This window comes from Oryx dammah, unplaced genomic scaffold (assembly GCF_014754425.2).
Source record: "Oryx dammah isolate SB20612 unplaced genomic scaffold, SCBI_Odam_1.1 HiC_scaffold_25, whole genome shotgun sequence".
Taxonomy (NCBI): Eukaryota; Metazoa; Chordata; class Mammalia; order Artiodactyla; family Bovidae; genus Oryx; species Oryx dammah.
Window position 1 is genome coordinate 47,751,651 of NW_024070209.1, and position 25,670 is coordinate 47,777,320.

Here is a 25,670-nt window from a genome sequence, read left to right on the forward strand (position 1 = left end):
GGCTCAGTGGTAAAGAATCCACTTATCAATGCAGGAGACATCTGTTTGATCCCTGATCTGGGAAGATCTCCTGGAGAAGGAAATGGCAACCCACTCTAGTATTCTTGCCTAGGAAATCCCATGGACAGAGGAGCCTGGTGGGCTGCAGTCCATGGGGTCACAAAGAGTCAGACATGATTTAGCAGCTGAACAACAACTATGTTCACCATATTACCTTGAGTCAGGTATGATGAGGCTGGATCAGGAGAGAGAAAGCAAAAAGGTTTACAGCTTTGTTATACTCACGGTTCCCTGGACAGAGCATACCCGGAGCACAGGGCTACTCGCTGTAAACATGGGGGTGGGTGACAAGGCAGACAGACAGAGGGAAATCGTGGTTTCCGTGGGAAGGAAAAAGCAAGGCAGGATAAACAGGTTTAGGACTGGCTAATTTGAATAATTTTGGTGGGATGGAGGACATAAAAGCTGTCCCTGGCCATCTGGTATTTGGCCCCGGAGTGATAAGCTGGGTTATGGTGGCCTGTGCCAGACTCTGATAAGGCAGGTGGTGGGGTGTGGACTTATTTGGCTGCCAACGAAGGGGAACTGACTAGTCCCTGCTGGGCCTCAAACCTGGGTCAAAACAGCATTAAACAACAACTCTATTACAGGTATTTTATGGGTTCTTTGGTGGTTTAGACACTAAGTTGTGTCCAACTCTGGTGACCCTGTGGCCTGGATCCCATCAGGCTCCTCTGTCCATGGATTTCCCAGCAAGAATACTGGAGTGGGCTGCCATTTCCCTCCCCAGGGAATCTTCCCAACCCAGGGATCGAACTCAGGTCTCCTGCATTGCAGGCGGATTCCTCACTGATTGAGCCACCTGGGAAAGCCCTCTTAGGAGACCCCTTATCATAGAGAATGTCTTGTTTCCCGCTCCCTTATTGTGGGCAAGGTCTTTTTCCTGCCTGTACTGCACCCTCGCTGTCTCTCTGCTCCCTCTGAAGGAATATTTTCAGCCTCTTTCCAAGGACTGAGGTCCCCTCTCCTCTGCTAGGAAGGCTGTCTTGGGCAAGTTTCCTTTAAAGAAGGCTTTAAGCTGGCTCTTTCCTGTGTCTCTGGCATCTGACGCTGAATTATACATGACATCGCATCAGCAAAGCAGAGGCTCTCAGAAGGCACCATGGAGGCAGTGAGGAAAGCAGCGGCCAAGGGCAGGCGCAGTAGACAAAGGTTTTTCAAGCTCCCAAGGAATAATGTACCAGGGAGCACGTCTATAATAAGGGCCAGGATTTGGGTGAGAAGGTTGAGGCACTTTTTCAGTGGCAAAATGTAAGGGGTTGCCGCAAGACGCAGTTATCAAGATAAATCACATTTAGTGCAATGTTTAAAAACAAAACAAACGCTCCAGATGCATATTTTCCCTTTTGCTTAAGACTCCAAAATGGCTCCTCAGGGCACTGGCGCTAGGCAATACCAGCTTCTCTCTTCCTCCGGGTCACTTGGAGCCACTTCGACACAGAGACGCTGGAGCAGCCTCCAGGAAAGGCTGTCCTTAGGAAATAACCCTTATCTGAGCCTTAAAGAAGGAGACACGGCATGGAGTGTATAAACGGGGGAGAGGGGACAACGTGGTCTAAGTCCAAAATGCCTGAAGTAAAAAGGCCCGGAGCGGGGATCTGGGCCATGGTGGTAGCTGTGAGTTTGTAGGCAGAGACCAGATTTTGTAGGAACTCTTCAGCATTTTAACCACGGGAGACACAGGCCCAGATTTGTTTCTTAGGCGGATAACGGCTTGCGGGGGGACAACTGGAGCAGTCAGATGTGGCCAAGTCCTTTACGAGGCCAGCGCAGTATCCGGGCAAGGGATGACTGTATTCCAGTCAGAACAGGTGGACACAGATTCCCCAAGTCCACGCCTCAGTTTATCCCCCGGAGCACAGAGGGTGGGGCGGCCCCGGGGTCTCTGTCCTGCCCACTAGGCCACCGCAGGATCCCCTTGTGAACGGCGGGGGCACCGGGGCGCGCTGAGGAACCGCCCGAATTTAGCCGGGGGACCCGGGGCCAGCGGGGCGGGGCGGGTCCCGCGGGAGCCCGAGCCGCTCGCCGCCCAATCGCCGCGGGCCCGCGGTGCCCCGGGGGGCTGGGGCCGCCGCCGGAACGTGCCGCGGCTGCGCCGACGCGCGAGCGCCAGGCAGGGCGGCGGGCGCGTTCAGTCTGGCGGCGGCGGCCGTGCGCGGACGGACGTGCCCGGAGCGCCGCAGCCGAGCCGCCCCGCGTCGCCGAGCTGCGCCCGCCCGGCCCCCGCCATGGTGGCATGGATCATCTCCAGGCTGGTGGTGTAAGTGGCCTCCTTCCCCGCGTCCCTTCGTTCCTTCCTTTCCCTCCTTCTCCGCCGCCGGCCCCGGGGGCTGCGCGCGCCCCTGCAGAACGCCGGCCCGGGTGGCTCCGGCTATTAATACCCGGCGGCCGCTAAATTTAGCAGGTACAGTAGCTGCCGAGGTCGCTGGCGATCGGGCGGCGCAGGACGCGGCTGCGGGGCAGGGCCCGGGGCGCGGGGGACCGGCGGGTGGGGCCGCTAGGGCTGGGGCGCACGGGGCTGCGCCGGGGGCCGCGTGTCGCCGCGCCCGGCCGCTTTGTTCCCCCGCTTGATGGGCTTGGTAGAGGCCCCGAGTGGGCGCGCCGCGGGGACACGCGTCCCTCTCCTTGGGTGAGAAACGCTGGCCTGCGATCGCCCCGCCGCTACGCTTTTGTCGGGTGAAATTGACAGCATAGCCTGGGCGCTGCCTGGAGGGGTAGTCGCGGAGAAGGGCAGAGAGGCAGAGGCGGGGCTCCCCAGGGGGGTTGAAAAAGACTCCTTTTTAGGGTTCTCAAATTGACAGCGGCCAAGGGAAGTGGGACGGAGAAGGACCCTTCTGAATCTCGCGTCCCCTTGTCTGGGTCCTTTGGCGGGGGGTTTGAAGGAGAGAGATAGGTATCTCCGGGAAATTTCCAAGTGACAGACGGCCACCCTGACGGTGGCGATGACACCTCCCCGGCCTTGCAGGAGAGCGCAGAGTCATCCGGGGTGAGGCCTGCGTGAAGTCATCGCGGGTGGGCGTGGGGGGCGTTTTCTGCTCTGACAAGCCCCAGAGCTTACTAGACCTTTGAAGAGTTCCTTCTCTCGTGGATTTGTCCTCCTTTGGAGGTAGACATAGCCATCTATTTGAGTTCCTCCCCTTCGTTGACCAGCCTCTCCTGAGTCAGATTTGCCACCTGCTCGGGGAACCGGGGTGAAATTGGTCTGGGAAGGGGGGCCAGGTGGTGCGATTCTGGTTTTTTCTTTGTCTGAGAAAGAGGGGCTCCCGACTCTGGTTGATTCTGCACCATCACCCTCCACGTTTGGAAACACCTCCCATCTCCTACCCCTTCTTTCCTGCTTTTCAGAGAAGCCGGTCGGGGCCGCTTTCGGAAGCAGTACTCAGCATTGTCTCCCGGCCACCGTTCTGGGCTTTCCTCCCAAAGCCAGTGCGTGTGCCTTTCAGCCCCCTGAGCTGTTCATTCCTTGCGGGCCTGTCCGCAGCTGTTGCCGCCTGCTGGGGGTTTGTGCTGTACCTAGAGGTGGCATGTTAAATATTTAGAAGATTTCTGCGGGCAGGGCTGGCATGAATAACCCAGGGAAGTGGCTGGCACGGTGGCTGGCCCCACCTCATGCCCGATCAAGGCCTGTCTTGCCTTCTGGGTGGTTTTTTGTTGTTTTTTTCCTCCTGAAGTAGTGCTGTGATTGTCATATTTTCAAGTGGCTTCTGGGGGGACTTCAGGGTGGGGCCAGAGAGTTGAGTTGGCCAGGCTGGAGGGCTCACTCCCCATAGGTCCTGCTGGGCTGGGGCTGGAACACTGAGGAGCCAGACTTTCTGGGGTCCATGTGTCATAAGGGGTCCGTGTGACCATCTTTAATTTTATTAGCACCCTCAGCCTATATATGAGGTCCCTGAGAGGAATGGAGAAGAGAAGCATAGGTTTGGGTGGGGTCTTAGGGACTTGCTGTTATTTTCAAAAATAACCACACTTCCCAGAAGTGAACAGTTTCATTTCAGAGAATGTTTTGTTTATTTATTTATTTTTAATTGAAGGATAATTGCTTTGCAATGTTATGTTGGTTTCTGCTGTACAACAACATGAATCAGCTGTAAGTGCACAAATATCCTCTCCCTCTGGAGCCTCCCTACGCCCTCCCTTGCACACCTCTAGGTCATCACTGAGTACTGGCCTGAGCTCCCCATGTAATACCGCAGCTTCCCACTAGCTATTTTACATATGTGTGCTTAATCGCTTAGTCATGTCCAACTCTTTGCAACCCCATGCAGTGTGGCCTGCCAGGCTTCTCGGTCCGTGTGGATTCTCCAGGCAAGAATGCTGGAGTGGGTTGTCGTGCCCTCCTCCAGGGGATCTTCTCAACCCAGGGATGGAACCCAGGTCTCCTGCATTGTAGATTCTTTACTGTCTGAGCCACAGTAATGTATATATATCCATTCTAGTCTCTCAATTTGCCCCACCCTCTCCTTCCCCAGCTGTTAAATGACCATGAGAACTGCTCCTTCGCCCAGGGCCCTCTACTCCAAGGGAGAGTTTTTGGAATTTGGCGTTGTTATTCCCACTGTCAACTCTAAAAGTTCAGAGATACCACCTATCCCTCCAGCCCCTAATTCTACAGAAACCCAACATGTGGCAGTTGTGAATTGTTAAAACCATTTTAATAAGCAGTACCTGTTTTGTATAAAAATACCTATTCATTACAGGAAAATTAGAAAATGTAGACCATATAGACTATAAATCATCTACATGGCTACCATATGTGTGTGTATGCTAAGTCACTTCAATTGTGTCTGACTCTTTTCTGCCCCAAGGGCTGTAGCCCATCAGGCTCCTCTGTCCATGGGATTCTCCAGGCAAGAATACTGGAGTGGGTTGCCATGCCCTCCTCCAGGGGATCTTCCCTACCCACCCATTAAATCCGCCTCTCTTGTCTCTTGAATTGGCAGGCAGGTTCTTTACTGCTAGCGCCACCTGGGAAGCCCAGCTAATAATTTTAAGAGGAGTATTTGTCAAGATGTATTTTCCTAGGCACATATGCACGTATGTTTGTATTTACCATTCAAGGAGATTATTGATTCAGCCCACATTTCCACACACCCCTTAGCAAAGAGTAGAAATCCCATGTTTGGAGGCAGAAAACCCTTGATTCAAAACCCAGTTCTGCCTCTTGCCAGCATCCCAATTCACAGCTCAGATCCAAGGAGATACTAGTTCACAAGCACTAGTTGAACTCATGTTACTGTTGCAGAGATTTCAATGGTCCTTGACTAATAAATTGTCAGGGACCACTGAAAGCATTCAGTCAACGAGAATCCCCTCCTTCTGTCCTCCAAGCGAGGGTGTACAAATTCTGGAAGGAGCTTTCAGATGTTATTCCTACAGATTTCAAACTGGCTGCCCTGGTGGCCACCTAGCATTAGTGGGTTGGCTGTGGGCTTGCAGCCCTGATCCCTTTTCTTTGTTTTATATATTGGGGTTCTAGATCAAATGTAATTTGGAAACTTTGTGGGTTTTACTGCTGATAAAAACTGCTGAACCAGTTCTTCCCTCATCTGTAAAACTCTTAGTGGAGTGTACCTTGCCTCAGGGCAGGAGGTGAGCTGGAGAAAAACACAGGCACTGGATTTTGGGGTCAGTGCCTTTTCCACCTCTGCCGGCCCTTGCCCTAAAATGATGTCTTTCAAGCTTTCAAGACTTCTAGTATGAAGTCCTATGATTTTTGTCCACAAGTCCCTTTTCCTGTAAGCAATCTTTTCATGATTTGGTAAGCCTCTGTCACATCAAAGAATGTGTAAGGAAGACCTATCGCTGTGTTCTGAGAATGGGGAGGGAGTATCTTCCTTCCAACCGGAGGCATCAAGACAAGCTGATGGAGTCTGGGGACAGCCAGCTGTGTTTGTGGCTGTCTGTGTTGCCGTGGACTGTGAGCATTTTGAGGGCAGTGGTGGTGGCTTTTCTTCCTCTCCCACCTCTTGCCCCCTCCCAAGGCTCTTTTGTGAAGTCCCTGGTACTCAGTGCCCTCAGTAAATGTTGGTTGTGTTGAATGAGGTCAGAGGCCCTGGGATAAGCCAGGGAGCTGGTCAGGGTTATTCTCTGGGGACAGAGGTTAGTGGGCAAAGCTCTTGGAACGGGAACCGATTTGAGATCCTTCTCTCTTGCCAGCTGTCTTCCTCTTAAGTCCCTTCACTTAGCTGGGAAGAATTAAGGAAGAAATATTAGTGCAGTGGCAGGGTAGCCCTTAGGGCTTCCTCGATGGCTTTTCCACCAAGAAAAGAACCCTCTTGCAGGGCAGGAGATGCATGTTCCACTCCTGGGTCGGGAAGATCCCCTGAGGAGGGCATGGCAACCCGCTCCAGGATTCTTGCCTGGAGAATCCCATCGACAGAGGAGCCTGGTGGGCTACAGTCTGTGGCGTCACAAAGAGCCAGCCATGACTTAGCAACTAAATAGCAACAACAACAAAGCTGGCTTTGTTAAAACCTGGTTGATAACTGCGTGGAACGTGGAAGCTCATTTAGGCCTGGGCTGCTTGCCTTCTTTAAAATACTTTGTTTTCTTTCCAAACCACTCAAGGCCTAGGTGTGAACGAATTTCAAACTGTGGAGGGTAAATTCATGTACACTGGGGGGAGTTGGGGGCACACAGAGTGTCCTCTGCACTTCTTGGGAGAATGCACTGTCTTGAAGCATTTATTCTGAGGAGCAGGTGTTGCCTCATTGTCTCTGGACAGAATTTTTTTGATATTTATTTATATATTTGATTACCTGGTCTCAGTTGTGGCATGTGGAATCTTTAGTTCAGCATGTGGGATCTAGTTTCCTGACCAGGGATCAAACCTGGGCCCCCTGCATTGGGAGCTCAGAGTCTTAGCCACTGGACCACTAAGAAGGTCCCTGGACAGAATTTAGTCTGAGACCCAGGCTGTTGGCTAAATGGATCCAGAGCTTCCCACCACTTAACTGGGTTGTTGTGGTTTAGTCACTAAGTTGTGTCTGACTCTGTGACTCCATGGACTGTGGCCCGCCAGGCTCCTCTGTCCATGGGATTTTCTAGGCAGGAATACTGGAGTGGGTTGCCATTTTCTACTCTAGGGGATCTTTCTGACCCAGGGATTGAACCCTAGTCTCCTGTATTGGCTGATGGATTCTCTACCACTGAGCCACCAAGGAAGCCACTTACTAGGATAGTAGACCAAAACTCCAACTCACTGCTTGGGGAAAAGGAGAGTCCTAATTCACCAATAATTTTAAATAACCAATAGCTATGCCGAAAAATGGGCTTCGCTGGTAGCTCAGCTGATAAAGAATCCACCTACAATGCAGAAGACCCCAGTTCAATTCCTGGGTCGGGAAGATCCCCCGGAGAAGGGTTAGGCTACCCACTCCAGTATTCTTGGGCTTCCCTGTTGGCTCAGATGGTAAACAATCCACCTGCAATGTGGGAGACCTGGGTTCAATCCCTGGGTTCGGAAGATGCCCTGGAGAAGGGCGTGGCAATCCACTCTAGTATTCTTGCTTGGAGAAACCCCATGGACAGAGGAGCCTGGTCGGCTACAGTCCGTGGGGTCACAAAGAGTCAGACATGACTGAGCGACTAAGCACACACTCACGTGCCAAAAAATGCCACCTTTCCACATTGCACATCTTTAAAAAATGTTAGTTTTTAGAAAGTGAAAGTCTGATGTTTAAAACAGAGTCTTGGATTGATAGCTGAAGATCTAGCTGAGTCCTAGGGTTGGGATTTGGAGTGTGAAATCTGTGTGCTCTGAGTCAGGGATAGACACGTAGAGGAGTCTGGAAGGAATGTGGGTTGTCCTCAGGATATTCCCCAACTATTGCAACACAAATGGAAAAAAGAAAAAACCATACACTCTTAAATATAAGCTTGTTTTGCTTTGGGGCCTGCTCTGAAAAGTGGCATGCAGAAATATGATCCTGTTAATGGAGGGTTCAGGTGGGTTAATGATTTTGCTCCTGGCACTGGGTGTGGTACAGGGCAGGAGCCTGGTGAACATTTCAGTTGTATTGTTGAGAGGAAAGATGACAGGTTCTAGTCCAAGTGCTGATCTGACCTGCCAGCAGGGTCCTGAGGGCAACTCATACCCACGCTAGGGCTCTGCTTCCGGCCTGTTGTTGTTTAGTAGCCAAGTCATGTCTGACTCTGTGCGACCGCATGGACTGTAGTCCACCAGGCTCCTCTGTCCATGGGATTCTCCAGGCAAGAATACTGGAGTGGGTTGCCATGCCCTTCTCCAGCTCCTGGTCTATGAGACAAGATTTTTGACCAGCATCATTCTTGGTGACATTCCAAGAGCCATTGCTCCTCTGGGCCCCTTCCTTTTCCCCAGATCCCCCAGCTGGCCCATATGCACCGTGTTTGTTTATAAACAGGGGCAAGTATCCGCAAGGAAGTGAAAAATATCAGCTTAGATGCGCTGCTTTTCTGTTGCCCTGATTTTTGTTTGTTAATCCTGCCTGCCTGCTGGGAAGTAGCTTTTGTGCCCTTCTTCCTGCTGGGTCTTAGTTTGAAGGGTAGCTGACAAGTGATGGTCTCACTGAGCTAGTGATGGCTCAGTCCTCCCCTTCCTCTTAAAGCGAGCTGTCCTCTTTGGGGTATATATTATCTGCAGGGAAAATGAGCCCTGAGAAGAATGAGAGAAGGGAGGATCAGACCCTCAAGTAGCCACCTGGAAAGGTTATTTTGTATTGTGTATGTGTGTGTGTGTGTGTGAGTGTGTGTTGTCCAAGGGATTTCAAGAGGCTGGGAGGTGGGGTAGACTTGACTGTGCGATAGCCTTTGGAGATTTTAAAAAATATTTATTTTTGTTTGTTTATTTGGCAGTGCCAGGTCTTAGCTTCAGCCTAGTGGGATCTAGTTCCCCAACCAGGGATTGAACCGGGTCCCCTGCATTGGGAGCCCAGAGTTTAGCCTCTGGACCACCAGGGAAGTCCCTGGCATCTTTGGAATTTTATTGCCAACAAAGAGCCATGCACATGCCCAACTGGTGACCAGGATTCTTGGTGTCTGTGGAAAATTTTCCAAGAACCAACAAGTGTTAAGAGAGTTTGCATTTGGGCCAAGAGAATATTTTCCTCTCACTTCTGGGCCTTGGGAAGGCCCTGATGGATTGGAAGTTGGATAGTTATATACATATGGTTTGTTCTGACTTTCAGATCTCACCCATCTTCACACAGAAGTGCATTGTTTTCCCTTTGGTTCATTTCAGTTTCCCTGGGGGCCTTTCCTTTGATTTATAGACAAAAAGTAAATATAAAGAACCAAGTATCTGGTACACAGTAGGGGTGTCTGAAAGAATCTGGACAGGTAACCTGGTATTATAATTCTCAAGCATGGTATGCATACCTCAACCAGGATGGCCGGTGGGTTTCATCTCTTATACAGGAGGTTGCCTGGGACCAGTCTTGAGATGGGGTATAAACCTGAGTTGGGCTCACTGGTGAAGGAGACCAATAAGGTTTCATGTAGGGAAGATGGTAATGGAGCGTACAGATTAGTTCAGTATTTGCTCTTCCAAACTTAGCCTGTTCCCCATCACAGAAGATCCATCCCACTGTTCCCTAAATTAGTAAACAGAGAGCAACATCCTTTATCTGACTCAACATCCCCTCCTCATGTCCTGTCTCCACCAGGCTTTGTCAGTTACGTGGCAGTACTACACCACAGGTGCCTCCTTGATACCAGCACAGGGAGCTGTCCAGCCAGTGGCTCTGTAGTCTGCCTCTGTCCTCTTCGGGTGATCACACATATGCCATGCTTTCCTTTGCCTTTCACCAGCCTCAGCTCAGTTACATTCTCCCTTGGCTTTTCTCATGTACTTGTACACTCATATCCTTTCCACTTCCTTTAGGGATGTGGATGGTACTTTGGGCTTCAAAATATGTTTCCCATCCCCACTTGGTAACATACCCCATCCTACCTCCCTCTACTCCACTCCACTGTGGATGTGGGCAGTGGCTCAGGCCTAGCTGCACATTTCCTTGGGCACAGAGATTGGTTCAGCGGTGGGTATGTGACCCAAATGGAACCCCTAGACCTTTCCCCAGGGTTTCTTGATTTGAAACTGAGAGAGAATAGACTTGCCTGGGGGACCCAGAACTGGAAAGATGTGAAGGTGGGACTGCTGGTGGCTACCCGGCACAAGAAGAATGTGTAGAGACCGAAGGGGTAATTATGGCAAAGCAGAGGTAAATAGGAATGAGATGCAGGAATAGAAAGCAGGAAGCTGGCACCAGAGTCTTGATTCTGGTTTCTCAGGCTCTGTTCCTGCAGCTCCTCTTTTGATTCCTTGGTCTATCCCACATCCTACAGTGAAGGCCTTGAAGAGTGTTTATAGTTTTTTTTTTGGCTGTGCCTTGCAGCATGTGAGATCTTAGTTCCTTGACCAGGAATCGAACCTGCATTCCCTACATTGGGAACTCAGAGTGTTAACCACTGGACCGCCAGGGAAGTCCCAAATAGTGCTGTGTGAATTAAACATTTATTGTAGTGGTAAGGATGGACTGGGTTATGCTGCAGCAACAACCCTTAAATCCCAGTGGCTAGAGACAGCAAAGATTTATTTCTTGTCTTATGCTGCCTGTTCACTGTGGGTTGGCAGAGGCACTCTGCTCATGGTCATCACTCAGGCTGACTGAGTATTTTTTGTCTCCAGGTGCCATTATTACAACATAAGGCACCAGGATTCACTGGAGTATGGAAAGAAAATGGAGAGTCATGTACCAGCTCTTAAGTACCTCTAACCAGAAGTAAATGTGTCATTTCTGCTCATATTTCATTGGCCAAAGAAGATCATATGACCAAGCCTGAATTCAACTGGGTGGAGACTTCCAATCTCACGAAATATCTGTAATCAGCCCCAGTGACCACCATATATGTTGAATGAATGAATCCTCACCAGCTTTGCAAACCTCTGCATGGCCTTTTTTTGTTAAAGTTGGGGTGAGATGGCATTTTTTTTCCCCTTATTGCTACCAGGACAGTGCTAACATACTCCTTTACCTCTTCACAGTAGAAAAATCGTTCTCTCTCCTGGCCTATTTTCTTTATTCTGTTGGATGGTTTTAAAAGGAGGTCTTGGGACTTGCCTAGCAGTCCAGCGGTTAAGACTCCATGCTTCCACTACAGAGGGCACGGGTTTGTTCCCTGGTTTTGGAACCAAGATCCCATGTATGGCACAATGTGGCCAAAAAAATAAAACTTATATATATATAAACAAGAACCTACTGTATAGCATAGGAACTATATTCAGTATCCAGAAATAAACCATAATGGAAAAGAATGTGAAAAATAATACACACACATACATATAACACACACACATATATATTTATATAACTGAATCACTGCCGTAGACCAGAAACTAACACGTTATTGTAAATCAACTATATTTCAATAGAGACTTCCTTGGTGGTCCAGTGGCTAAGACTCCATGCTCCTAAAGCAGGGACCTAGGTTTGATTCCTGGTCAAGGAACTAGATCCCACATGCCGCAAATAAGAGTTTGCATGCCGCAACTAAAGAGGTCTCCTATAACTAAAAGATGCTGTGTGCCACAACTAAGACCCTGTGCAGCCAAATAAATATATATATTAAAAAAACTATACTTCAATAAATAAATATTATAAAGGAAAATATTTTTCCCTTTTTTAAAAAATTATATATTCCTTTTTAAAAGTAATTTTCATTGGAATATACTTTATTCAGGGAAAAGATTTCAAAAAATAAAATAAAATAGATCATAGCTTTCCCCTACTGTTTAAAAACTGTCTAAAGATCTCTCGTCACACAGAGAATAAAACTCAGACTCCTCACCGTTCTCAACAAGACTCAGCACGGCCCAGCCCTTGCGCACTGCGCTGACCTCACCTGGTACTGCTCCCACATCGCTCACTCAGTCCCATCATCTTCGTTATTCCTGGAGGGTGACAAGCTTGTCCCACCCAGAGGCCTTTGCACTTGCTGTGCCCTCTGCTCTGAACACCCTGGAGTGGGTGGGCCGTGGCCCCGAACACACTGCCCTGGATCACGCATGGCCCTTTCCCTTTTTCCATTACGTCTCTGCTTACATATCACATATTCAGAAGAGGGCTCTTTTGATCACCTTCTCCAAGATATCCCCCACCCACACCTCTGTGCTCTCGTCCCTCCTGGAAACTATGCTTTTAATTCTTTTCTTACTTGTTTCTGGTCTATCTCTCTACTAGGATATGATCTCCATGGTTTGTTTTGAGACTTTTTTTCTGTTTTATCTTGTAGCTGCTTTTTTAGTGTCTAGAGTGGTTCTAAGCTCATAGTAGGTGTTTAAAAAATATCCAGGGACTTTCGTGGTGGTCCAGTGGTTAAGACTCCTTGCTTCCACTGCAGGGTGGGGTGGAGGGCATGGGTTTGATCCCTAGTAGGGGAACTAAGATCCCGTATGCCTCTATTTATAAATAAATAAATAGACAAAAATATGAATGATGACTTTGTATTCCCTCTGGGGTTAGAAGATCTTTTAAAAAAATTTTTTATGATGACTAGGTCCTCTTGATGTATTGTCATGCCCTGTCCACCATCTGCACGCCCCACAGAGGAGCTCCTGTACCTGAGATTTGTGATCAGAATAAGTGATGTCAAAGTGAAACTGTATAACTCAGATTGGGACTTGAACTCACAGTCTTTTAATTGAGACTATACCTCGTCTCAGGAATTAATGAAGCTCAAGTTCTTGATATCTTATCATGGAAAGAATTTAGTGAGAGACAAAGTGATCGGTAAGAAGTGGATTTATTTAGAGAGCAACACCCCACAGACTCAATGTGGGCCATCCCAGGAGGTAAGAGCAGCTAGAAGATCCTTTTTTAAACCTAGGTTTGTGGAACCCGGATTCGTGACCATGACACATAGCTTAACCTCTCTAAGCCTCAATTTTCTCATCTGTTAAGTGAAAGATTTGGCTTCTGCCTCTGGAAGTATAGAAAACTATATAGCCTGAAACTCCTCCCATAAGAAAATGGAATGAAATGTTTTTCTAAAACTTTAGGATGAAATCTAAATTTGCCAAGAGACAGGACAGAGAGAGAATTGTTTTGCTGGGCTGCACAACAGACTAACCTGAGATTTAGCTTCAAACAGCAGCCGTTTTGTTATCATCTCCTCTGGCTCTGTGTTCAGGAATTTGGGCAGGACACGAACCACAAAACTCATTTCTGCCCCGTGGTATCTGGGTCTCAAGTGGGATGATGCAAATGGCAACAAGTGGCAGACTAGCCATCTCTCACTTTTCGTGTGTTCCGAGACCTCTCCACTTGGTCTTTTTATGTAATTTCTCCAGCATGGAGGCCTTGGAATAGTCAAGTTTCTTATGTGGTAGCTCAGAGCTACAAAAGTGAGTGTCCAAGAGGGACTTCCCTAGTAGTCCAGTTGTTAAGAGGTTGGCTGGTCTTGGTGCAGTACAATGTGGGTTCGATCCCTGGTAGGGGAATTAAGATCCCACTTTCCATGGAGCAACTAAGCCTGCATGTTGCAACTACTGAACCCACAACAACTGAGCTTGCACACTGTAAAGCTCGTGTTTCACAACTAGAGAGTCCCTGCACCATAATGAAAGATCCCACATGATCCCACATGATACTGTCATACGGGATCTTTCCTTGTGGCTTGCAGACTTTCTAGTTGTGCCACCTGGGCTTAACTGCTCCACCTCATTGGGGTCTTAATTCCCCCACCAGGGATCAAACCTTTGTCCCCTGCCTTGCAAGGTGAATTCTTAACCACTGGACCATCAAGGAAGCCTCCTGCAAAACTTTTCATCAGCTGGTTTCAGAAGTCCCAGGACAGTATTTCAGCTGCATTCTATTGGCCAAACAAGTTGCTAAGGCCATCCTAGATTTGAAGAGTTTAGACTCTCCCTCTCCATAGGATGGGGAGAAGTAATTTGCAGCCATCTTTAATATACCATCCTGGAGGACTGGCCTAACTTGATTTTAGTATCTCAGTAGAGAAAAGAGGGGCCTTGAGTCTGTGGGGGTAATAAGTCAGAGCTGAACATTGCATACAGCTCAGACTTGAAGGGCATTTTGCAGCCTAGTCCTGAGTGAAAGCATAGACCCACTGGCACAGGAAGATGGCAGTGAAGTTTGTCTGTCTTGCCCAGCGTTCTTGGTAGGGGGAAACTCTCCCTTGGGAATTTGAAACTTTCTATGGCCCTGTCCTTATATGGATTTAGGGTTTAAATGAACACATTCTGCATGGTCTCTGTACCCTTAGCTGAGAGATTAGCATAAACATTGGTTCTAAAACAGCATCACTCCTGCAGCATCTGATAGAAATTAATCCAGCCTCTTCCCTGGTGGCTCAGGTGGTGATGAATCTGTCTGCAATGTGGGAGAACAGGGTTCAATCCCTGGGTCGGGAAGATCCCCTGGAGAAGGAAATGGCAACCCACTCCAGTATTCTTGCCTGGAGAATCCCATGGGCAGGGGAGTCTGGCAGGCTACAGTCCGTTGGGTCGCAAAGAGTTGGGCACCACCGAGCACAAGGACAATGGAAACAAAATTCAGCCCACCAAACTGCTGGTTCTGTTGCCGCCAAGCTGAGGGGACTCAAGAATAGCCTAAAAAGGGACTTCCCTGTCCGGCCAGTGATTAAGACTTCACCTTCCAATGCAGGGGGTATGGATTCCATACCTGTTTGGGGAACTAAGATCCTATATGTCTTGGGGCCAAAAAAAAAAAAAAAGGTAAAACAGAAGCAGTATTGTAACATTCAATAAAGACTTTTTAAATGGTCTACATAAAAAAAAAAAAAAAAAAGAATAGCCTAAAGAAAGAACACTCTGATGTTCTTACTTTGTGTCTATTTCCAGATTCTCCTTGATTTGTAAAAAGTAATTATTGAGTCAGTAGAAAAGATTACAAAGAAGTGGTTAGGATACACAGTAATGGATAATAACTGAAAGCTCCTTTACTCCCCAACCAGTTTAAGAAATAGAAAGTTACCTTCACTGTATCAATATATCACTGTTTACAGACATTTGGGGTCTTCCTAGATTTTTGTTTTTCTGTTTTGCTTGTGAAAGGAAAGGATTTCTGCAGTGAACATTCTTGTGTGTGTTTCCTGGTGCACCGGTGCACAAATTTCTTTAAGAATGGAATGGCTGACACATAGGGTATATGTATCATGATTTCACTAGGCCAAATAACATAAATTAAGTTTCCTAGATGTATGGGTCTCTTTCTGGGTTTTTTATCCTATTTCATTAATCAACTTGTCTGACCCTGCACTAGGATCACACTGTCTTCAATACCGTAACTTTTACGAAAATTCTTGGTATCTGGCCTGGCAAGTCTCCACATTTTTTTGTTATAAATTGCTATCTGAAATGCTTTTCTCCAGCGAAATATATTACTTCAGTTGTGCCGTGTCTTTACCATCTCTTGCTATTGTCACACTTGGGAATTTTTGCCAGTCTGGTGGGTACAGAATGGAATCTCATTATAGGTTTTAATTTGCATTTCCCTGAATACTAATGAGGTTGAACATCTTTTCATATGTTTATTGCCCATTCATGTTCTCTTTTCTGTGAAGAGCCTGTTTAAGTCTTGCCAATTTTTCTCTTATCCTTATCCAACTGATTTGAAGTTCTTTAAATATTTTAGATGCTAATCGTCTGTCACTATGCATTACACGTGTTTTCTCCCAGTTTCTGGTTTATTTTTTCATTTTCTTCGTGGTGTGTTTTGATAAGCAGAAGTTCTTAATATGATTGTGATGGATTTAGCAATTTTTTCATTTACAATTTATACTTTTTGTGTCCTAGGAAAACCTTACTTACCTGGAATCATGATGCTATACTTTATTGTCCTAGCGAGCAGTTTAATAGTTTTGTTATTCACATTAATTTCTTAATCTGTTTTGAGATGATTTTGGTGTATGATGTGGAATAGGACTAGAGAGGTTTTTTTTTCTATAAAGAAAACCAATTGTCATAGCCCCGTTTATTATAAAGTGTGTCCTGTCTCTTTACATCTGTGATTTCCAGCCTGTCATAAAGTAAGTTTCCATGATGTGTAAGTCTATTCTGGGCTCTTTATTCTGTTCCTTTGAACAGTTTGTCTGGCCCTGTACCAATACCACTGTTTTCATTACCATAATTTTATGAAAATTCTTGGAATCTGTCCTGGCAAGTCCCCCCCACCTTCAAAAGTGCCTTAGCCCTTTCTCTTCCGTATACATGTTTTGAATTATCTTAAAATTATATGTTACAACACAGATGCATACACACAGAGACATACACATACTCACTCAAAAATCTTTTGGGGGTTTGATTGTAGTAACATTGATATTCTTGAGGTATCGAGTGTTCCAATCCATAAACATGGTCTCTATCTATGTTTATGGTCTTTAATGATTTTCAATATAATTTTTAATGTAAATATCTTATGTATCATTTTTTAGATTTATTCCCAGTTACTTGATGTTTGTTGATGCCTGTGTATTTGGTATCTTATTAAAATTTTCATCTTCCAGTTGTTTGTTAGACTACATCCTTGTCATACTATAGATCTTCTGGGCTTTCCAGATAGAGTCATGCCATCTGAGAAGAGCACAGTGTTGTGTCTGTCCAGTAATCATCCCCCTTTATCCCTACCCCTCACTATCCTGGTTAAGATCTCTAGTGCAAGATGAAAACCAGTGATGAAGGCAAACCTTCTTGTCTTGTTCCTGATTTAAAGAGGAATGCTTCAGCATTTTCCCATAAAGTATTGTGCTTGCCATAGGGTTTTCAGAGAACTTTAAAAAGAAAAATTTAAAGAAACTTTTAAAGAAAACTTTAAAGAAGCTTTAAATGGTAAAGAAAACTTAATCGTTGTAAGTTTTGTTTTCATCCTAGTTTGCTGAGAGTTTTTTTTATTGAATGATATGGTATTTTATCTGATGCTTCCTTGGAGATGATAATGATTTTTTTGGTCTTTCATTTGTTAAGGGCAAATTCTATTAATTAGTTTTACCTTTAATCAATTTTGCCTTCTTGGATAAAGGCAACTTAGTTATAAAGTTATTTTTCTTTTTTGTTGTTAGGACAACCAGAGATTCAATTTATTAATATTTAGTTTTTCTTTTTAAAATTATATTTGTGAGTTATATTAGCTGTGCTGTCTTGTCTGGTTTGGTTAAAAAGATTATGCTAGCCTTATAAACCAAGTGGAGGGCAGATATATCTTCCTTTTTATACTCTGGAATAATTTGTGTAAGATTGGATTTCTTTCTTGCAAAATAAGTGACCTTACCAGAAAAATTATCAGGGCCAGGTGTATTATTCTGTGGGAAAAACTTAACATATCTGTTTGATTTCTTTGATGATTTTAGATTTTCTCTATTTTCTTGAGTCAATGTCAGTTTAGAGTTCATTCATTTTACTAATTTTTCAAATTTATTGATAGTTAACATTGCTTCTGTCCCCCACTCCTTTTTTCCTTTTTTTTTTAAAATTAGCAATATTTATGATTGAGATTAATGTCACTACTTCAATAAGCAAATTACCCCATTGTGGGGGAGAAAGGGAATTAAAAAAAAATTTTTTTAAATCTAGCTCTCATTAGATATATGGTAGGTATTCTTACTCTGTCTTCCATATCTCTTCATTTCTTATTTCTGATTCCTCTTTTGTCTTTACTACTTCAAAAAACTTATTTATTTCTTTGGCTGCATCGGGTCTTAGTTGCTGATCTTCCTTGTGTCATGAGAAATCTTTTCTTGTGGCCCATGGGCTTAGTTGCTCTGCAGCAGGTAGGATCTTAGTTCCCCTACCAGGGATCGAATCCTATGTCCCCTGCATTGCAAGGTAGAGTCTTAACTACTGGACCACCAGGGAAGTCCCTCCTCTGCTTATGAATAATTTTCTCCACATCTGTCTCTAATTAGCTGCTTATTTCTATTTGGTCATACTTTATGGCCTCTGTTCCCGCCACATATTTTAAGATTGTTTATTTATTTATTTAATTATTTGTTTAGTTTTGGCTGTGCCGAGTCTCGGTTGCTTTGCGGGCTTTTTTCTAGTTGGGTTGAGTGGGGGCTCTTTTCTAGCTTCGGTGTGTGGGCTTCTCATCGCCATGGCTTCTCTTGGTGTGGACACAGGCTCTAGGGTGCACAGTCTTTAGTAGCTGCAGCGCATGGCCTCAGGATGTGTGGTTTCCGAGCTCTAGAGCACAGGTTCCGTAGTTGTGGTGCATGGGCTTAGTTGCCCTGCTGCGTGTGGGATCACACCCATGTCTCCTGCTTTGGCAGGCAGATTCTTTGCCTCTGAGCCACCAGGGAAGCCCCCTTCCACATATTTTAAATTCATGGATCTTTTATCCATGCATTATTTGTAATGTCACATATGAATCATTTAGAAACTATTGATTCACCAAGTTAAATGCAGACCTTCTAAATGTTGACAAATATACAATATCAAAAAATCACTTTCATTAATGTCATCATCAATCTCATCAGAAAAGTCTTTTAAGTTTTAGGATACTGTCAAGTTCATGGTAGGAGAGGAAAATTTTCAAAAATTCTAGTCTTTGCTTGAAATATCAAATTTTATCATTGACAACAAACCTTATTTGTTTTTCTTGAAGAAATGGACTCATTTCCTAAAACATGCTTGCCAGATGAATAACCATGGTTTGTTAGTCAATCAAGTAGCCATAGTGTTCCCTGAAAAATAGTGGATAATCAGCACATAACTCAATGACCCAAGGGCTTTCCTCATGACAGTGATCATACGTTGGTATGCAACAGTGCTTAATGCATACTTCACATTTCATCACAAAATATTAAAAACAACTCTACTCCAAGGTCAAGATTTACTAAAACTGATGATTTCTGCTTCATCATCAATGACATTCTCAAATGAAACAGGCTTTTTTTTTTTCCCCTCCTACTGGGTCATGGTGAGGAATACAATGACTACTGCTAAGGTTTAGTGCCATTGCCTTGATTCATGCAAAGGCTGTGGTTTCACCCTCTACTGTTTTTGCACCATCAGTGCAAATTCAACACAGTGAAAAAGGCAGATGTCTTCGTATTATTATTACAATTGTTTTGACCTCATGAACCCTCGGACAGGGTCCCAGAAACCCCTGGAAAGGGGAGGTCTCCCAGAAGTCTGTGGAGCCTGCTTGAGAACCATTCACTGTTCTATACAATCAACAATCATTTCCATACTTAACGAAAATAACTGCCACTCCACGGCTTCATCCAACATGTGGTCCATACTCAAACTAACCCCAGTTTTTAAGAAACTCTTTATTTTTTTCTTGTTTCTATTTGGATCCAGTTAAAGCTCACACATGTTATCTGGCTATTGCATCTTTGACTGACCTAGAACAGTCCCCCGATTTGTGCATGTTAAGTCGCTTCAGTCGTGTCCCAACTCTTTGCAACACTGGGGACTATAGCCTGCCAGGCTCCTCTGTCCATGGGATTCTCCAGGCACGAATATTGGAGTGGGTTGCCATGCCCTTCTCCAGGGGTTTTCCTGACCCAGGGATTGAACTTGCTTCTCTTATATTTCCTGCATTGGCAGGTGGGTTCTTTACCACTGGTGCCACCTGGAAGTCCTGTCAACTTTATGGAGACTCTTGACTGTGATATAGATGTTCTGGACGTGTCAGACTTGTCCTCATGGTTAGACTCAAGTCAAACATTGGATAGATGGTGAGATGCACTTCCCACTACCTTCTGTCAAGTGGACAGAATGTCCGGCTCCCCCGTGATTGATTACATCAAACTCGTTGTCGTTCTTGTTTAGTCACAAAGTCATGTCCAGCTCTTTGTAACCCCATAGATTGTAGCCCACCAGGCTCTGTCCATGGAATTTCTCAGGCCAGAACACTGGAGTGGGTTGCCATTTCCTTCTCCAGGGGATCTTCCAAATCCAAGAATTGAGCCCACATCTCCTGCATTGGCAGGTGGATTCTTTACCACTGAGCCACCGAGGAAGCCCACTAAACTTGATCACTTGGTAAAAAAGAAAAAATTTACAGTTTCTTTAAATCCAGAATTTTTAGTTGTTTTCAATGGGAGGGTAATATCCAAATATCCAAATATCTTCTCTGATACTATTGGAAATAATGATATCCTTTTGAGTGCTCATTTCTGAGGTTCAGAGGTGTAGCAGTTAGAATTCTTTTGGTTCCAAGGAAAAAAAAAAATACAACTCACGCTGGCTCACATAACTTAAAAGTCTAGGGTGGAGCTGACTTCAGATGAGGCTTGATCCAGCAGCCCAGGGTCAGCACCTGGTTCTCTTGGTCTCTCCCCTACACCAATGTTAAGGCTGGTTCCCCCTGTGGACACATGGTGATTTCTAGCAGCTTCTAGGGGGTTTGGGGTCCATGAGGAAGAGGGCATCTCTGTGAGTATTTTCGTGGGACACAAGGAAGCTTCTTCCTCAGAAGCTCCTAGCAAGCATCTTGCTCTCCTGATTTTGGTCACACACCTGTCTGGTTAGATAGCATCACTATCTCAATGGGCATGAGTTTGAGCAAACTCCAGGAGTTTGAGAGATAGTGGAGGACAGGAAAGACTGTCATGCTGTAGTCCATGGGATTGCAAAGAGTTGGACTCATCTGAGCAACTGAACAAGCGCAGGTGCTGTCTTTCCTGGCTTGGCTGGCTCAGCCCTCCTGCTTGCTCCCCCCACCTGTGCTTGCCTCATCTCAGGAGAGGCGGCCTCCAAACTCTGAGGTCAGCCCAGCCCCGAAGTCTCCTCCGAGGTGTAACTGAGGCTCAGCACTGCCCTGGGGGCAGCTCTTTGAGCTTAATGAGGCTCTGAGCGAGCAGGTACTTTCCCTGCAGGACATGGTGCCGTCTGGGGGCAGGGTGAGGTCAGCAGTGGTTGCGGCAGGCCTTTCACCAGGCTGGGAGCTGTGTGGCTGGGTGAAGTCACTTGGAGTGGGAGCTCTGATCCTGGGAAGACAGTCTGGAGGCAGCTTTCCAGATAGATGGACCATCCCACTCACTGTGGGGCTGTCCTTCCTTTACCCCATGGTGTGTACGGGCATGCTCAGTCGCTCAGTTGTGTCTGACTCTTTGAGACCCCACAGACTGTAGCCCACCCATCTACATGAGACTCTGTCCACGGGATTCTCCAGGCAAGAATACTGGAGTGGGTTGCTGTGCCCTCCTCCAGGGAATCTTCCCGACCCAGGGATCGCTTCTCCTGCATTGGCAGGTGGATTCTTTACCACTGAGCCACCAGGAAAGCCCCTCTCGTTGGATGCAGAGTCGCAAGCATGGTGGCTTCCAGGCTGAGACCAGCTCACCTGTGCTTATTTGCCTTGTGGTATTTGAAATTTGAGTCATTAACCACATTTAAAATTGAGAGCTGTGGCACCCACATCCAGATTTCTGTCTTCTCTGGAAGACTCGGACAGTCGAGGCCCCAGGGTGATTTGAGCAGGGCAGCATCCGCTGAGCTGAGCAGTGGCTGCCCTTGGGGCACATGCCCCTGGGTCTACTCAGCCCCACTTGGTCCGGTTACTGAAGGCTACTGGAGATAACCACTGCTGATCGTTCAGTTCAGTTCAGTCACTCAGTCATGTCCAACTCTTTGCAACCCCATGAATCGCAGCACTCCAGGCCTCCCTGTCCATCACCAACTCCCGGAGTTCACTCAGACTCACGTCCATTGAGTCAGTGATGCCATGCAGCCATCTCATCCTCTGTCGTCCCCTTCTCCTCCTGCCCCCAATCCCTCCCAGCATCAGAGTCTTTTCCAGTGAGTCAGCTCTTCGCATGAGGTGGCCAAATTACTGGAGTTTCAGCTTTAGCATCATTCCTTCCAATGAAATCCCAGAGCTGATCTCCTTCAGAATGGACTGGTTGGATCTCCTTGCAGTCCAAGGGACTCTCAAGAGTCTTCTCCAACACCACAGTTCAAAAGTATCAATTCTTCAGCGCTCAGCCTTCTTCACAGTCCAACTCTCACATCCATACATGACCACAGGAAAAACCATAGCCTTGACTAGACGGACCTTAGTCGGCAAAGTAATGTGTTTGCTTTTGAATATGCTATCTAGATTGGTCATAACTTTTCTTCCAAGGAGTAAGCGTCTTTTAATTTCATGGCTGCAGTCACCATCTGCAGTGATTTTGGAGCCCAAAAAAATAAAGTCTGACACTGTTTCCACTGTTTCCCCATCTATTTCCCATGAAGTGATGGGACCGGATGCCATGATCTTTGTTTTCTGAATGTTGAGCTTTAAGCCAGCTTTTTCACTCTCCTCTTTCACTTTCATCAAGAGGCTTTTTAGTTCCTCTTCACTTTCTGCCATAAGGGTGGTATCCTCTGCATATCTGAGGTTATTGATATTTCTCCCGGCAATCTTGATTCCAGCTTGTGTTTCTTCCAGTCCAGCGTTTCTCATGATGTACTCTGCATGTAAGTTAAATAAGCAGGGTAACAATATACAGCCTTGACATACTCCTTTTCCTATTTGGAACCAGTCTGTTGTTCCATGTCCAGTTCTAACTGTTGCTTCCTGACCTGCATACAGATTTCTCAAGAGGCAGGTCAGGTGGTCTGGTATTCCCATCTTTTTCAGAATTTTCCACAGTTTGTGGTGATCCACACAGTCAAAGGCTTTGGCATAGTCAATAAAGCAGAAATAGATGTTTTTCTGGAACTCTCTTGCTTTTTCCATGATCCAGTGGATGTTGGCAATTTGATCTCTGGTTCCTCTGCCTTTTCTGAAACCAGCTTGAACATCTGGAAGTTCGTGGTTCCCGTATTGCTGAAGCCTGGCTTGGAGAATTTTGAGCATTACTTTACTAGCATGTGAGATGAGTGCAATTGTGCAGCAGTTTGAGCATTCTTTGGCATTGCCTTTCTTTGGGATTGGAATGAAAACTGACCTTTTCCAGTCCTGTGGCCACTGCTGAGTTTTCCAAATTTGCTGGCATATTGAGTGCAGCACTTTCACAGCATCATCTTTCAGGATTTGAAACAGCTCAACTGGAATTCCATCACCGCCACTAGCTTTGTTCATAGTGATGCTTTCTAAGGCCCACTTGACTTCACATTCCAGGATGTCTGGCTCTAGATGAGTGATCACACCATCGTGATTATCTGGGTCATGAAGATCTTTTTTGTACTGCTCATCATACACCTTGTCATTTCCCTCACCAGCCTGATGCAGTATTTCCAGAACAACCTGGACAGGTAGGCATTAGTATCCCTGTTTTACCAGTGAGGTAACCAAAGCCCAAACTGACTTCAACATTTGATGTAAGAAAATAGTCATTGCTCGGTTCATCGTGACTCTGCTGCTTAACAGTCCTGTGAGCTCGGGTGAGTCACTTTGCCTGCCTGGGTCCCAGTCTCCCCATTCATAAAATGAAGGGAGGGTTAGCTAAATGCTTACAGGGTCCTACAACATATGTCACCTGATTATTCATTGGCTGTTTGCTGCTTGGTTATGAAGGGACACAGATCTGTGCCTTGGTCCCCAGACCTAAACGCAAAACTTGGGTCCAACCCGCCTGCCAATGCAGGAGGCATAAGAGATACGGATTTTGATCCCTGGGTTGGGAAGGTCCCCTAAAGAAGAAAATGGCAACTCACTCCAGAATTCTTGCCTGGAGAATTCCATGAACAGAGGAGCCTGTTCGGCTACAGTTCATAGGGTTGCAAAGAGTCAGACACGACTGAAGCGACTTAGCACAGCACAACCATGATACAAGTAAGTACTTTAAAAATATATTCATTTATTTATTTGGCTGGACCAGGTCTTAGTTGCAGTATGAGGATCTCCAATCTTTGTTGCAGCAAACAGGATCTTTTAGTTTTTGTGTTTTTTTTTTTTTTTTTTAGTTATAGCATGCAGAATCTTTAGTTGTGGCATGCAGGATCTTTAGCCTTCGAACTCTTAGTCACTCTTAGTTGTAGCATATGGAATCTAATTCCCTGACCAGAGATCAAACCCAGGTCCCCTGCATTGGAAGCGTGGCATCTTAACCACTGGACCACCAGGGAAGTCTGCAAATGAGTACTTTTATTGGCACTCCATGTAAGATGCTGCATGGGCAGCTGTGCATGTATTGGTTCACTTTATGCTGACAATAGTCCGATAGGATAGGTACGTAGTATTATTTCATGTTACAGATGAGCAGTCTGAGGCTTAGAAAGGTTAAGGAATTTGCCCAGTTCTTAATGGTTATCCATTGGCTCTGATTTCACAGCCTTTATCTGTCTTTGTTTGGATGTTGCAGCATTCTTTGTGTCCAGAAAGGCTCATCAATAGTGGAAGGCAGTGAGAGAGCAAGGATCCAGCCCTTCTGCAGGCAGTCAGACTCATGGAGATGCCAGAGCACTGTGGGCTGGGCTGGTTGGTCCTCAGAGGTGATGTGAAAGAGGAGCAAGTGGTCTTCCAGGTGCAACTTGGATTCCCTTCTGCCGGGAGGCAGGCACGTGCCAGGCTAAGGTGTGGGGGTGAAATGTGCCAGCTGTGTTTGAAGGACCAGACTGACTCAAGTAGACAATTCATGTTGGGATGTCTGGGGAGTTCAGGTGGGGAAGGTAGATTTGAGGTCAAAGTACAGGACTTTGCTTTTAGACAGGAGTGAGCCAGTGAAGGTTTTAGAAAGTGGAAGTGATGTGAAAACAGTTCTATCAATGTCAAGTTTGAAGCAACAGGGTTGAACCAGAGTCTTGGCAGTAGGAATGGAGAGAGAGGACTGAATTGGTAAATCAGTATAACAGAAATAATTGACAGAACCTTGAACCCCACATGTGTATAATCGGAAGAAATTTTGGAAGTCATCTAGAGCTTTAAACTTGTCCTGGTGTGGGGACTCCTCCTTTGGTGGCGTCCATCACAGTAGTACATCGAGTCACTTTTTTTCTAATATTTATTTGGCTGTGCCAGATCTTAGTTGGAGCACGTGAGATCTCCGTTCTTCCTTGTGGTGTGCAGGATCTTTAGTTGTAGCATGTAAACTCTTAGTAACTCTTTAGTTACAGCATGTGGGATCTAGTTCCCTGACCAGGGATGGAACCCAGGCTCCTGCATTGGCAGTGCAGAGTCTTAGCCACTGAACTACCAGGGAAGTCCTTTGAGTCACTTCTCATGCAGGATAACGGAATAGTTGCTTTTGTGGCTGTTAGTTTCTCAAACCAGCACATAAGGGTGAGAGTTACTCAGTGTCTGTGCTGATGTGAAGAGTGTCTCCCCAAAGTTCATGTCTACCTGAGACCTCCCATACACAAGATATAAAGATGCGTGCATGCTCAGTCATGTCTGATTCTTTGTGACCCTATGGATTGTAGCTCTCCAGGTTCCTCTGTCCATGGAATTCTCCAGGCAAGAATATTCAAGGAATGGGTGGCCATTTCCCTCTCCAGGGGATCTTCCCCACTCAGGGATTGAACCCACGTCTCCTGGATCTCCTGCACTGCAGGCAGATTCTTTACTGCTGAGCCACCAGGGAAACCCACCCGAGACCTCAGAATGTGACTTTATTTGGGAATAGAGTCTTTGCAAATGTAGTCAAGTTAGGATGAGTTCACACTGGATTAGGGTTGGCTCTAATCCAGTGACTGGTGTCCTTATAAGAAGGAAATCTGG

At 46.1% G+C, this 25,670-nt stretch overlaps 1 protein-coding gene across 6 annotated transcripts in view; it reads left to right on the top strand.

The window, feature by feature from the left end:
• The first annotated feature begins 2,191 nt into the window (after window positions 1-2,191).
• Window positions 2,192-25,670, top strand: part of REEP1 (receptor accessory protein 1) — a 133,742-nt gene continuing 110,263 nt past the window's right edge. For all 6 annotated transcript variants that reach the window (XM_040224291.1, XM_040224292.1, XM_040224295.1 and 3 more), the window contains exon 1: window positions 2,192-2,320. In XM_040224291.1, the coding sequence (XP_040080225.1) occupies window positions 2,289-2,320 (32 nt within the window). In that variant the 5' untranslated portion in view covers window positions 2,192-2,288. The remainder of the gene's footprint in view (window positions 2,321-25,670) is intronic.